Here is a 13,755-nt window from a genome sequence, read left to right as displayed (position 1 = left end):
AGAGGACAGCCAACTCAAGGGATGCTGCGTGGTAAAGCAATGCTGGAAGCCGGGGATGAATCCCAGAGGTCCCAGGGAATCAGAAGGGTGTGTGTGTGTATGGACAATTACTGAGGGAAAGTGGCCACATTAGAGTCCCTACTATCACATCACCAACTGTCTTCACCTCAGTGGGGGCCTTTTGGAAAGTGATATGCCTCCCATAATGGAAGAGAGGAAAAGAGCTTATTTATGCAACTGCCATAGCCACCAGCCGACAGATTACTTTGGGGGTAGGGACAATGGCTTTTGGGAGCCCATAGGAATGAAAGTTGTCTGTGTACATTAGTCCATTTCATCTTTACTACACAATGGTAATTTCTGCCCTGACACTGACTAGCTGGGAACCTCAAGCAAGTTGGCACCCTTAGGTCTTTTCCTCTTGTGTCTGAAAGCACAGTGATGCAATCTATATTTGTGTGTGTGTGTGTGTGTGTGTGTGTGTGTGTATGACACACACTGGTACATCTAAAAGTAGTATATGTAAATATACGTAAAAAAATGGAGTAGTATATTAGGGCACCTGGGTGGCTTAGTCGGTTAATGTCCGACTTTGGCTCAGGTCATGATCTCGTGGTTTGTGAGTTCAAACCCCACGTCAGGCTCTGTGCTAACAGCTCAGAGCCTGGAGCCTGCCTCAGAATCTGTGTCTCCCCCTTCTTTGCCCCTCCCGTGCTCATGCTTTGTCTCTGTCTCTCAATAATAAATAAATGTTAAAAAAAAATTTTTTTTAACGCAGTAGTATACATTCACTACATAGAATGTCGAAACAATCAGGAATCCTTTTCTTTGACAGAGGTCCAGCGATAACATACTTTCAGTTTCTGTGTTGGGTAATTTGGCTGCTTTGCAATGACCTCAAAGACTGATGTTCTTTCAACTTTCTGCTCTGCTGCTTTCAATTTATTGGCTCCTGCCCTCAGCATTGCAAAATAGGTGCAGCAGCTCCAGACGGCACATTTGCACATAACATCCAAAGGTGAAAAGGGAGAGGAAAGCTCTCTTGGAAGACCCCCAGATTTCCCCTCACATCCCATTGGCCAGAATTAGTCCCATCTCTATACCTAGACCACCCATTCGTAAGGAGAAAGGAATTCCTATGATGGACTTAGACTAGTTAAGATTTACCCACCCTGGTCAGCAAAGAAAGGGAAGAGGTGGGTAATGGTACCCACCACTTACTAGCTTCTTTGCAAAATATGGGTAATAATGGTAAATACTTCATAGAGTTGCTGTGAGGATTTAGTGAGAAAGTGCTTACAGTAGTGCCTGGCACATAATAAGTGCTCAGTAAATGCTATCATTAAATAGCATTTGCTATTAGTTTGTTCTATAGATGAGAAGATGTGGTCAGAAAGCTTAAGTGCCCATGTGTCAGATCTGAGATTCATTAGGGCCTGATGAACTCCAGAACCCACACTTTGCACTGCACCGGCTGTCAAAGTTGAAAGTGGGCATGCATAGCACCCCTGCTCCCTTCAACAGGGTAGAGGAGATGATCTGCCCAATGTGATTAAATCTGCCTTGTTTCCAGAATTCCCCCTCTGCATGAACATTTTGAAGGCCATAAACATAGGATCTGGAGCCCCTAGGATCCTGGCCTCTTACCATCTCTACTCCTTCCGGGATGCGACAGTCAGCCTGTCTCCAGCCTGGACTTTGAGTAAAACCTCTCACAGCTGGCATTAGACTGAGGGCTCCTGTTTACCACGGCTTGGCCTGTAAGCTGATTAGCAGCTACAGGGCCCCCAGCTCGGCTGTAGGGCCCACCTAGCAGCTGTGGGAAAGGCAGGGTGCTGGAGGAGTGGGTTGGCCAGCTGGTGTGGAGCAGTTGGGATTGACAGCAGCAGGAGTATCTTGAGTTCCAGCAGTGCCTCCTTGGCCCAAGGAGAAGCCAGGCTTCAGGATATGTGCCCCCCTCAAACCGCACCCTGAACCTCGGTCAGGTCAGTACCATGACATTCAGCTGCAAGGCCTTTTACTTTTCTATCTCCCTCTCTGTGCCCCCTTGCCCTCAAAGATGCACCCTTCCCTTGCGGCCCTGGCCGCACCCCACAAACCCAGCTTATAGCTGCCACAGGTGTGCCCCAGCCCCTCCAGCTGTTGGCCCATTCTTCACGTGGCGTCCTGGGATTAGTGGGGTTGATGGGAGGGTCTGAGATGTGGGGGTGGGAGTGGATTCTGCTCTGTCTCAGCTCCTTAAAGCCAGGCCCCCTAAGGCCCTAGAGATTGCTGCAGCAGCTTTGACAGCAAGAGGTAAGAGAGGAACGACCTGGAGGGATGGCAGGGAGAGGTTCCGGGTGGGGCAGTTGGGGGCTAGAGCCAACAGTGGACAGAGTGGAGAGGGAGGGGAGAAGACATTCCACTCAGGGTCCCAGAAAGGATTGCAGCCTGAGGGGTGCAGAGGCAGAAATACAAATTTTGGTATTGGAGGAACTGAGTTTTGGGACACCCTAGGGGGGTGACTGTGCCAAAAATAGGAACAGGACATGGGCTTCTGCACTTACCCCCCTGGGGAGAGAAGAGGAATACGCCCAGATGTCTCTGTGTTGTTTTGTTTGCTTGGGGTGCCTGTGTGGGTGGTATACACATTCATCTGTGTGCTGCCTAGGGGGAAAGGAGCTAATGGTTCTGGCGTGTCTCCCCAGTGTCAGCCACAGCGCTCAGAGTTTTACTTATGTTTTCTCATAGTTCTCCCAACAACACTGTGAGGTAGGTATCTTAATCTCCGTTTTACAGCAGAGAAAGATTGGCTCAGTGAAGCGGAGTAATTTGCCCAAGGTCACATGGCAAATAAGCGTGTGTATCTAGAACCTGCCTGATTCCTGGGCCTGTGCTCTGTTTTGCTTTGCTGGCCAAAATTTTGAAGCACACCCAGGACTTCTTTGTGGTCAAAAGGTGAGGGGAAGGAACCAGGCTGGAAAGCCTGAGAGTTTTGAACCGTTTTTTCAGCCCTGCCCCCCGGGCTACAGGCAAGCGGGGAGTGGACCTTCATTAAGGCAAGTCCAAGGTCACTATGCATGGGACTGTCCTCAGGGTCACTGCATCATAAGCCTGTTCGTCCATAGTATGTGGAGGAGGGAGGACTGCGCTTTTTCTGGTTTCTCCAGAACTCCCTGTTGGCTCAGCCTTGCTCGGGCTTAAGCACGTGCCGGTGCCTCCACATATCTGAACCATACTCCATCTGTGAGGGGCGGCACTTCCACCCTCTCAGTCACCAAGGTTGGAAATTTCCAAGCTATCTGAGACTCCTGTGTCTTCCTCATTTCCTGCAGCTTGTCAGCAAGCCCGTTGTACTTCAAGGGACTCTGGAGTCCACCCCCTGTTCTCCATCCTCAGGGGTGCTGGCTCAGCTCAGTCCTCATCCTCTCCTACACGAACTTCCCTGCTCCTTAGTGTCCCCTTCCAGCAGGGACTGAGTTAGAGGAAGACGGGGTGGGGGTGGGGGGGAGGTGGTACGGAGGCCTTCTGTGGCTAGCCTCCACAGTGACCTCTCTTCCTCTCCCTGGTGCAAGGTCCGAGATGAACGGCAGTGTTGGGGACCCGGGTGTCGGCGGCTGCAGCCCCTGGGACGACCCTGCTCGCTTCATCGTGGTGCCCACTGCCTACGCCCTGGCGCTGGGCCTGGGGCTGCCGGCCAACGTGGCCGCCCTGGCGGTGTTCGTCCGCAGCGGCAGGCGCCTGGGCCAGGCCCTGCGGCTCTACCTTCTCAACCTGGCCCTGGCCGACGTGCTCTTCACGCTCACGCTGCCGCTGTGGCTCACCTACTACCTGGGCCCGGCCCACTGGCCCTTCCCGGAGGCCGCCTGCCGCGCGGCCGGCGCGGCCTACTACGTGGCCACCTACGCGGCCATGGCCTTCGCCGCGCTCATCAGCGTGTGCCGCTGCGGCTCGGTGCGCGGGCCCCGGCCCAGGGCGGCCGGCCGCCTCGCGCTGCGCCGGCGGGGCCCCGCGCGCGCCGCCTGCGCAGCCGCCTGGCTGGCCGGCCTGGCCTGCGCCGCGCCCTCGTTGGCCGCGCCGCACGCGCTGCGCCCGGGTCCGGGCGGTGCCGCTCGCTGCCTGGAGCACGGCTGGGCGCGCGCCGGCCTGGCCTACGCCACCGTGGCCTTCTTCGCCGCCGCCTTCCTGCTGGTGCTCGCGGCCTACGTGAGCCTGGCGCGGGCGCTCGCGGCCCCCTCGGGCCCCGGCCCGGCCCCCGCCGGCCCGCACCGGCGCGCGGCCAGGACCATGGTGCTGGGGCTCCTGCTGGTCTTCGCCCTCTGCCTGGCGCCCTACCACCTGCTGCTGGCTCCCTGGGTGGCCGGGCGGGAGGGAGCCGCGGGCAGCGACGGCGGCGGGTGCCGCGCCGCCTCCACGCTCGACGTCCTGCACACCCTCAGCCTGGCGCTGCTGAGCCTCAACAGCTGCCTGGATCCGCTCATCTACTGCTTCTCGGTGCGCCGCTTCCGCCAGGACTGCTGGACGCTGGGCTGCCGCCTTGGGGTGAGGGCGCCCGGTGCACACGCGGCCTCCCTGGCCTCCTCCTCCTGAGGCCCGGGCCTCCCCCGCCTGCGTCACCACTGCCACCCTGCGCGTGGCGCACTGGGTGAAGGAAGCCCTCGGAAGGACTCGATTCCCATTGGCCGCCTCGCTGTAGAGTGCGGGGCTCGCTGGTTACAAGGGGGAATGAACAGGCTTTGTTGCCTGAATGTTCTCTAGACGTTGCAGTGTTTTGGATTATGCCGTGATCTGGCTCCCGTGTCCGTCTCAGCATCCTGTTATCCCCATCTCATCCTCTACCGCCTCCGCCCCTCTCCGTGGGTTCACTCACCATCTCAGTCCCTGGAACAGACCAATTTCCTTCCCTTCGAGGCCTTTGCGCCTGGCTTGGCCAGGAATGATATACCTCTCTCTCCTTCACTAAGTTAATTCCTCTTCATCCTCACCTCTTTAAAATTTTTTTTTTCAACGTTTTTATTTATTTTTGGGACAGAGAGAGACAGAGCATGAACGGGGGAGGGGCAGAGAGAGAGGGAGACACAGAATCGGAAACAGGCTCCAGGCTCTGAGCCATCAGCCCAGAGCCTGACGCGGGGCTTGAACTCACGGACCGCGAGATCGTGACCTGGCTGATGTCGGACGCTTAACCGACTGCGCCACCCAGGCGCCCCCATCCTCACCTCTTTAAAAGTAACTATAGAGAAGCCCTTCTTGACCAGAAACGTGTGCGCGCACACATACGCACGCACACACACACACACACTCACACAATTGTGTTAAATCTGTCCCTTTATAGCTATTTTCACAATTGTAATCAAGCAATTAATTAGGAAATTCATCTTTTCTTTTCTCTTGCCAGAATGTATTTATGTTGATCCATAGGAAGGTGCCATTTTTGTAGATCCAAAAAGGTTGAATATTGGCAATTGTATTTTCATCCAATTCAACTTAATAAATTCTGTGTTTACCTTATTCATTGCTGTATCCCCTGTGCTTGCTACTGTGTCTTGAACACAGTAAGACCTCAGTATATAAGATGAATGAATGAACCCTAGGTATTCTTAACTTAAAATGCTCAGACATTCCAGATAGGTAGATTTTCCTCAAGTTTTTCTGGGATTCTCCAAACTCATATTACCCAGGTTTATTCTTGACTCAGTCTTGATGATTGCTTCCTTTTGCTGTTGCTGGATACCTGCAATTCTGCCATCACCTCCACTGTGCCAAGACTCCTGTGCCAAGACTTGGTGGTAACCAAGCTGGAGATCTATCCTGCTATTAGCTGGGATGGGGATCTGCCAGAATTGCTGCCTTCTGCTTCAGCTGAGCTGGGACTCTGTCACTGGGTGCAAATCCCTGCCAATGTCACTGGCCACCAGTGCTTTCCCTTTATATGCCTTGATAACTCAGAAATTGGCTTCAGTTGGGGAAGAGAGCCACTCCCTCTCTTCAGCCATGTTGCAGGAGGCCCCACAGCAAGAGTGCTTGGGTCTCAAGGAGTTAGAACTTAGGAGTGAGAGCAGCATGTTCATGTTGCCCAGTCAGCTGGGTCAGGAAGGGTCCCCCAGTCAGCCACCAGGTCTTACTGACCTTCAGGTCTTATTTCTGAATTTGCTTTCTAATGATGACATTTGATAAGTTACCTTTCGTTGGTCCCTTTTTCCTTCTTTTTTTCTTTTAAATTTTATTTTATTTTAGTTTTCAATGTTCATTTATTTTGAGAAAGAGAGCGAGCACACGTGCGGGGGATGGGCAGAGAGAGAGGGAGAGAGAGAATCCCAAGCAGGCTCCATGCTGTCAGCGCAGAGCCTGACACAGGGCCCAGTCTCACGAACAGCGAGATCATGATCTGAGCCGAGATCAAGAATTGGGTGCTTAACCAGCTGAGCCACCTGGGAACCCCTCTTTTATATTTTAAAAGTAATACATGTTTGAAAATAAATTCAAAGCGGTAGAGAAAAATGTGAAATAGAAAGTAAAGGTCCCGTAGTGGTAGCCACTGTTCACTTTTTCTTGTGTGTATCTTTCTGTATGTTTTCTATTCCAGTACAAATATATGTATAATTAATAGTCTTTAAAAACCCACAAATAGGATAAGATTACAAGGCTCTCCTGCAATTTCTTTTCTCATTTAATAATCTTGTACATCTCTTTATATCTTTTCATAATAATTATTTCTTGTACATCTACCTCATTCTTTTTGATAGATGCAGAGTATTTATTTTACTCAATGGGTCCACCATTGATGGGCATTTGTTTTCCTTGTTTACTGTGATAAATGAGGCAAATGAATGTCCTTGTTCACAAATCTTTGCATACTTGTAAAATCTGTAGAATAAATTCCTGGCGATGAAATTGCTTTGTCAAGGAGTACGTGTGTGCACTTAAATTGTTTAATTACATCACCAAATTGCCTTCAAAAATGCTGCACCAATTAGACACTCAACAGTAATGTGATGGTCCCTATTTTACCACACCCTTACCAGGTCTGGGTATTGTCACCTGCCCTTTCTTGAATCTGGACTCTTGTTTGCATTACCACTATGGGCATGGCTATTTTTTGTCTTTTTCCAAGAGGGGTGCTCAGTCTCCTCAGTGTTTATTTGAAACCTGGTGGGGGTGGGAGTGGGAAGGAAAAGTTGTCACCTAAGACCTCACACCAGCCAAATCTTAGCCTATCTTGCTTTTTGGAGGAATTAAACAAAAGCACAAATGAGACCCCAACTGCACACCGGTAGGTCCACAATAATGTTTAGCTCTCTCTCCTTCTTTGGGGATTAGGCTGGTTTATCCCATGCATTGAGGAACAGCATCTCAGGCCAAGGCCCACATCATGAATTTACTTGCTCTGGTGGAATGAATTGCTCAGCCTCGGGGCCATGCAAGGCTGGGTCATTGAGAAATGATCTGGTGTCCACATTAGGGCCAGCTGAGTCTCCTAAGGCTGAATTTATTTCTGTCCAGATAAAAACATTATTCCCTATGGCCTTGTCCATCCCCATGGTCTTGTACTATCTTGCTTTTAATGTGACTTTTCCTGTAGTAAAGTAGTCAGTTTCCTTTGGGAAATGTCTAACTTAGTCTTCTGTGTCTGACCTGGGGAAAAATAACTTGAGATTTGATTGCCTCTGGGAGGTCAGACCTGGTGGAAATAAAGCCTCTGTCTAGAGTTACAGTGTGTGAGAAACACCTTCTTTCCTCCCTGTTGACTCAAGAGACTGGAACCTGGGGTGCAGACCAGGAGGCAAAGAGCTCAAGGGGTGAGAGAGAACAGTCTGCTTTGTATTGTCAGTCCTTCTGGATTCTTGATCCCCTTACTTATTCCAAACCTCAAGAATTTGACCCAAGACCCTCCCTCAACCCAGGATGGAGAAGAAGGGAGCCCAGGTTGGTCCTTGATTAGATGTCAGACAACCCCTTTCTTCAGGATCCAGGGAAAACTCATCTGCCAACTGTTTTCAGCAGCTATCAGTTAGTATGCCCTAGACTCCCCCTACATCTTGCAGGACCAGGAAGCTCAATCCCTGGCCCTACCCACCTAGGCCATTTGGCTGTGGGGGTCCAAATGTGGTGCCAAGAAGCTGCTCCTGACACAGAAAGAATCAAAGTCCCCTTCTGTATTAGACCCCACTCCCTCTCCCAACTTACTCGCAGTCCAGATCTCTGTACCCAGCCCATCCCCACTCCTGCCCATGACCGGGGCTGGTCCAGGTCCTGGGCTCTGCACACACCTGCCTACCTGCCTCTAGCCCAGGTACCACCTGCCCTTTTGGCTTCTGTAGGGAAGCCTGTCAGATTTTACCTTAATTTCTCTCTCTGTCTTCAGTCCTCAAGGTGCTCTCTCTGAAACTGATTCTTTGCCCTGACATCTATTTCCCTTTCCTCTAGCCCTAGGAGGATGGTGTTTATCCCCCTGTGGCTGCAGCTATCCCTTGCTGATCCTGAAATCACCTCCCTGGACTATATTCTGGCCTCAAGAACTACAACCTCCTTCCCAGAACAATCACCTCTAGGGCTCTCCCAGGCCTGCCTTTCCTGCTGTTGGTGCGTCACATGTCCACCACCGAGGCTAATCCAGACATATTGACATAAAATCATGCTTCCTCACCCCTAATTCCCAGCGAGCGCTAGTCTAGTTCTGAAATGTACTTGTGATCGGACCGCTGGGTTCACAGTGACCCTGAGCGTTTGTGGAGTGCTGGGAAAAATTACAAATAGAGGCCTACGTACTATGTGTCTAAAGATTTAAAAGTTAGAAGTTAGGGGTGCCTGGGTGGCTCAGTCGGTTAAGCGTCCGACTTCCACTCAGGTCACGATCTCTCAGTCCGTGAGTTCGAGCCCCGCGTCAGGCTCTGGGCTGATGGCTCAGAGCCTGGAGCCTGCTTCCGATTCTGTGTCGCCCTCTCTCTCTGCCCCTCCCCTGTTCATGCTCTGTCTCTCTGTCTCAAAAATAAACGTTAAAAAAATAAAGTTAGAAGCTAACACACTGGTAAACATGTTCCATCCTCCTACTTTGACAACTATACCTTCATAATGACAGGGCAGAAAAATAGGTGCAAAGCTGTGGTTTTAAGGACCGAAAGTCAGCGCATTATCAAAAATGATTGAATTAAATTGTCACAGAAAATATAAAATATTTTAAAGTTCTTTCAGCGTTTTGGATCAACAACTTTATAGTGTTCATCATATTGGTACAGGTTTTGGTAATTGTTTCTTAAAATAATTTTGTGTACTTTCCCTACTTTTCTAGGATTCCAATTACAGGTAAATTTAACCACTTGAAATTGAGTCTGTTTATTTTTCCCAGTCTCTTTTTTCCCCTCTCTCTTCTCCATTTTGAATAGTTTTTACTGTGTGTCTTCAGCTTCACTGATGTTTCTTCTCCAGTGTCTAATTTGCTATCCAGTGACTTTTTCACATTATATTTTTCATGTCTAGAAATTCCACCTAGTTATTGTAAAATCTTTTATTTCTCCTCTCATCATGTTCATATCTTCCTTCAAATTACTTCAAATTTAGAAAACTATTCAGCAGAATATACTAACGCTAAACAAACGTGTTTCATGACTGTACGACTCAGCTCCTTGGGTATATGCCCAAGAGAAATGAATGCCTATGTCCACTAAAAAATATGCATGTAGTATATTCATAGCAGCTAATTTTTCATTATAGCCCCAAATTAGAAGCAAACCAAATGTTAATCAACAGTAGAATGGTTAATAAATTATGATATAGTCATATCTGGGATACTAAACAACAATGAAAAAGATTTAACTGCATGCAATAACATGGGTGAATCTTACAATTGTAAAATTGAGGAAAAGATCCATACACAAAAAGCTACATTCTGTATGATTATATTTTTACATAAAGTACAGGCAAAGCTACTCTATGCCAATAGAATTTCAAAAAACAGTGGTTATCTCTTGGAATGTATTAAGTGGCATCATGCATAAGGGAGCTTTTATGGGATATCAGAAATGTCAATATCTTCATCTGGATAACAATTACATATGTAACAATTCACAGATCTATACAATTAAGATTTGTGCAATTTATTGCATGCAAGGTATATCCCAATAAAAAAGAAGAAACTCTTATACTTCTAAAAAATGTATAGGAGTAATGATGTGATAACCATTTAAAATTTTAAAAACTTATTTTTAAAATCATTTTTTTTTACATTTATTTATTTTTGAGAAACAGAGTGAGACAAAGTGTGAGCGGAGGAGGGGCAGAGAGAGAAGGAGACACAGAATCTGAAGCGGGCTCCAGGCTCTGAGCAAGCGGTCAGCACAGAGCCTGATGCGGGGCTCGAACCCACAAAGACCTGGGATCATGACCTGAGCTGAAGTCGGACCCTCAACCGACTGAGCCATCTAGGTGCCCCAAATTTTAAAAACTTCTGTTAAAATTCTAAAAGTTTCATTTAAAAAAATATTTAAAACATTTTTAATTTCAGTATAATTAACATACAGTGTTGAATTAGCGTCAGGTGTACAATATAGTGATTCAACAAATCTGTACATTGTTCAGTGCTTATCATGGTAAGTGTACTATTAATCTCCTTCACTTATTTCACCCATCCCCCCAACCCACCTCCCCTCTGGAGTTTGTTGGTTTGTCTCTTTTTCCTTTGTTCATTTGTTTTGTTTCTTAAATTCCACATATGAGTAAAATCATATGCTACTTGTCTTTCTCTGACCGACTTATTTCACTTAGCACTATACCCTCTAGACCATCTATGTTGTTACAAATGGCAAGATTTTGTTTTTTTCTGTGACTGAGTAATATTCTATTGTATATGCATACCACATCTTCTTTATCCATTCATCTGTCAATGGATACGGGTTGCTTCCAAAATTTGGCTATTGTAAATAATGTTGCAATAAACATGGAGGTTAATATATATTTTTGAATTAGTACTTTTGTACTCTTTGGGTAAAGATCCAGTAGTGGAATTACTTCCCACCAACAGTGCACAAGGGTTCCTTTTTCTCCACATTCTTGCCAACACTTGTTGTTTCTAGTGTTTTTTATTTTAGCCATTCTGACAGGTGTGAAGTGATACCTCACTGTGGTTTTGATTTGCATTTCCCTGATGATGAGTGATGCTGAGCATATTTTCATGTGTCTGTTGAACATCTATATGCTTTCTTAGAAAAAAATGTCAGTTCATGTCCTCTGCCCATTTTTTAAAATTGGATTATTTGTTTTTCTGCTGTTGATTTGTATAAATTCTTTATATATTTTGGGTACTAATCCCTTATCAGATCTGTCATTTGCAAATATCTTCTCCCGTTTAGTAGGTTGTCTTTTTGTTTGTTTCTTTTGCTGTGCATAAGCTTTTTATATGTAGATAATTATTTTTTAAACATTTTATTTTTAAGTAATATCTACACCCAACATGAGGCTGGAACTCACAATCCTGAGATCCAGTATCACATGCTCTATTGACTGAGCCAGCCAGTCACCCCTTGTGATAATTATTTTTGACTTCCGTATTTTCTTCTGGTATTTTCCAATATATATAATACTAGCTTGAGGACTCTGAGAAGATGGCAAAAAAGGAGTCACCAGGAATCTGTCTCCCCACCGAGAGGACAATTGCACTGGCAGAATCTCTCTGATGTAACTGTTTTGGAACGCTAGAGTCTTTGAAGGCTTGCAACTTCTGGGGAAAACTTAGGATGGTAAATTATGGCTAATTTTGGTCATTCTTAGCTATTAGTACAATAACACCATCCCCTCCCCCTCAGTCACATAGCAGACAGCTGTGTAAGTATTCCTGGAGCAACTTGCACATAGTACATGGGAGATAGGGTGTGCAACTATGATCCTGTCTTCCAAATATACGGGATCTGTGCTCTGATCACTGATAGTTGCTTCTGATCAAAGAGGTGCAAAGAGATGTGTGGCCATTGTCGCACCACCCTGATCCCCCCTTGTTGAAAAACACATTTCTGCTGAAGTGATTTGCAGGAGATTTAAAGGGTCAGGGTCTCTTTTTCCTCCTTTATTTTTGCTTTTTCCCTTTTGAGAGACAGATATGTAAGATTAGAACATTGAAAAGCAACTGCATATACAGAGAAAATTAGAAAGTGGCCACACTTGCCCAGGGAAAGGTCCAGAAAGACCAAAGATATTAAGCTTACACCTTATTCTGACCCTCAGCATAAAAATGGTCTAAAATGACCAAGCAAACAAAACTCACAGTAAATTAAAAAAAAAAAATAATAAGATTGAGTAAACCCTAGGGAGAGGGAGAAAATGATTTCCTGAGTTACCATAATTTTAGATTCAAATTTATTGTGTTCAGCAAAAAGTTCCAAAGCATACAAAGAAACAGCAAAGTGGCCCATTCAAAGGAAGGAAAGGGGCGCCTGGGTGGCTCAGTCAGTTAAGCGTCTGACTCTTGATTTCAGCTCAGTTCATGATCTCAGGGTCTGTGAGCTCAAGCCCTACATCCAGCTCTGTGTGCTGACAGCTCAGAGCCTGCTTGGGATTATCTCTCTCCCTCTCTCCCTGCCCCTCCCCTACTCACATACACACTCTCTCTAAATAAATAAACATTTTTTTTAAAAAAAGAAGAAAAATAAAGCACCAGAAATCGTCCCTAAAAAAGACCTAATGGCAGACCTACTAGACAAAGACTTTCAAACAACTGTCTTAAAGGGGCACCTGGGTGGCTCAGTTGGTTAAGCATCTGACTTCAGCTCAGGTCTGATCTCACTGTTTGTGAGTTCAAGCCCTGCATCAGGCTCTGTGCTGACAGCTCAGAGCCTAGAGCCTGCTTCAGATTCTGCAACTCCCTCTCTCTCTGACCCTCCCCCACTCACGCTTTGTCTCTCTCTCTCTCTCTCAAAAATAAATAAACTAAAAAAAAAAATTAAAACAACTGTCTTAAAGATGCTCAAAGAACTAAAAAAACTGTGTGGAGAAAATCAAGAACATGGTGTATGAACAAATGAAATATCGATAAAGAAATAGAAAACCTAGGGATTCCTGGGTGACTCAGTCAGTTGAGTGTCCAGCTCTTGATTCTGGCCCAGGTCATGATCTCATGGTTCATGGGATAGGGCCCTGTGTTGGGCTCTGTGCTGACAGTGTGGAGCCTGCTTGGGATTCTCTCTCTCTGCCCCTCCCCTACTTGTGCTCTCTCTTTCTCTCTCAAAATAATTAAATAAACATAGAAAAAAAAAAAGAAGGGAGAGATAGAAAACCTAAAAGAAATCTGAAAGAAATTCTGGAAATGAAACGTACACTAACTGAGATGAAAAATTCACTAGAGGGATTTAAAGGAAGATGTGAGCATGCAGGAGAAAGAATCAGCCAACTTGAAGACAGGACAATGGAAAGTATTGAGGCTAAGAAACAGAAAGAAAAAGATGAAAGAAAAGTGAGCAGAATCTCATGGATCTGTGATACAATCAAGTGGACCAACATATGTGTCCTAAGAATCCTAGAAGGAGTAGAGAGAGAGAAAGGGTCAGAGTTTTTGAAGAAATAATGGCTAAAAAATTTGATGAAAGACATTTGATGAAAGACATGAATATAAATGTCCAAGAAGCTCAATGAATCCAAGTAAAATGAATTCAAGGAGACCCACACCAAGGCACATTATAATCAAACATTCAAAAAACCGAGAGTCTTGGGACACTTGGCTGGCTCAGTCGGTACAGCATGCAGCTCTTGATTTTGGGATTGTGAGTTTGAGCCCCATGTTGGGGGTAGCGA

The 13,755-nt window shown here is 46.6% G+C and overlaps 1 protein-coding gene across 1 annotated transcript; it reads left to right on the top strand.

The window, feature by feature from the left end:
- Positions 1-3,561: 3,561 nt before the first annotated feature.
- On the top strand, positions 3,562-4,569 carry LOC113599154 (platelet-activating factor receptor-like). The gene has a single exon (XM_053203217.1). It carries the CDS (start codon positions 3,562-3,564, stop codon positions 4,567-4,569), a length of 1,008 nt encoding a protein of 335 aa, XP_053059192.1.
- Positions 4,570-13,755: the final 9,186 nt, after the last annotated feature.

The sequence above is a fragment of the Acinonyx jubatus genome, chromosome C1 (genome assembly GCF_027475565.1).
Source record: "Acinonyx jubatus isolate Ajub_Pintada_27869175 chromosome C1, VMU_Ajub_asm_v1.0, whole genome shotgun sequence".
Lineage (NCBI taxonomy): Eukaryota > Metazoa > Chordata > Mammalia > Carnivora > Felidae > Acinonyx > Acinonyx jubatus.
The sequence above is the reverse complement of the archived record's forward strand: the minus strand, read 5'-3'. Positions and strand labels throughout refer to the sequence as shown.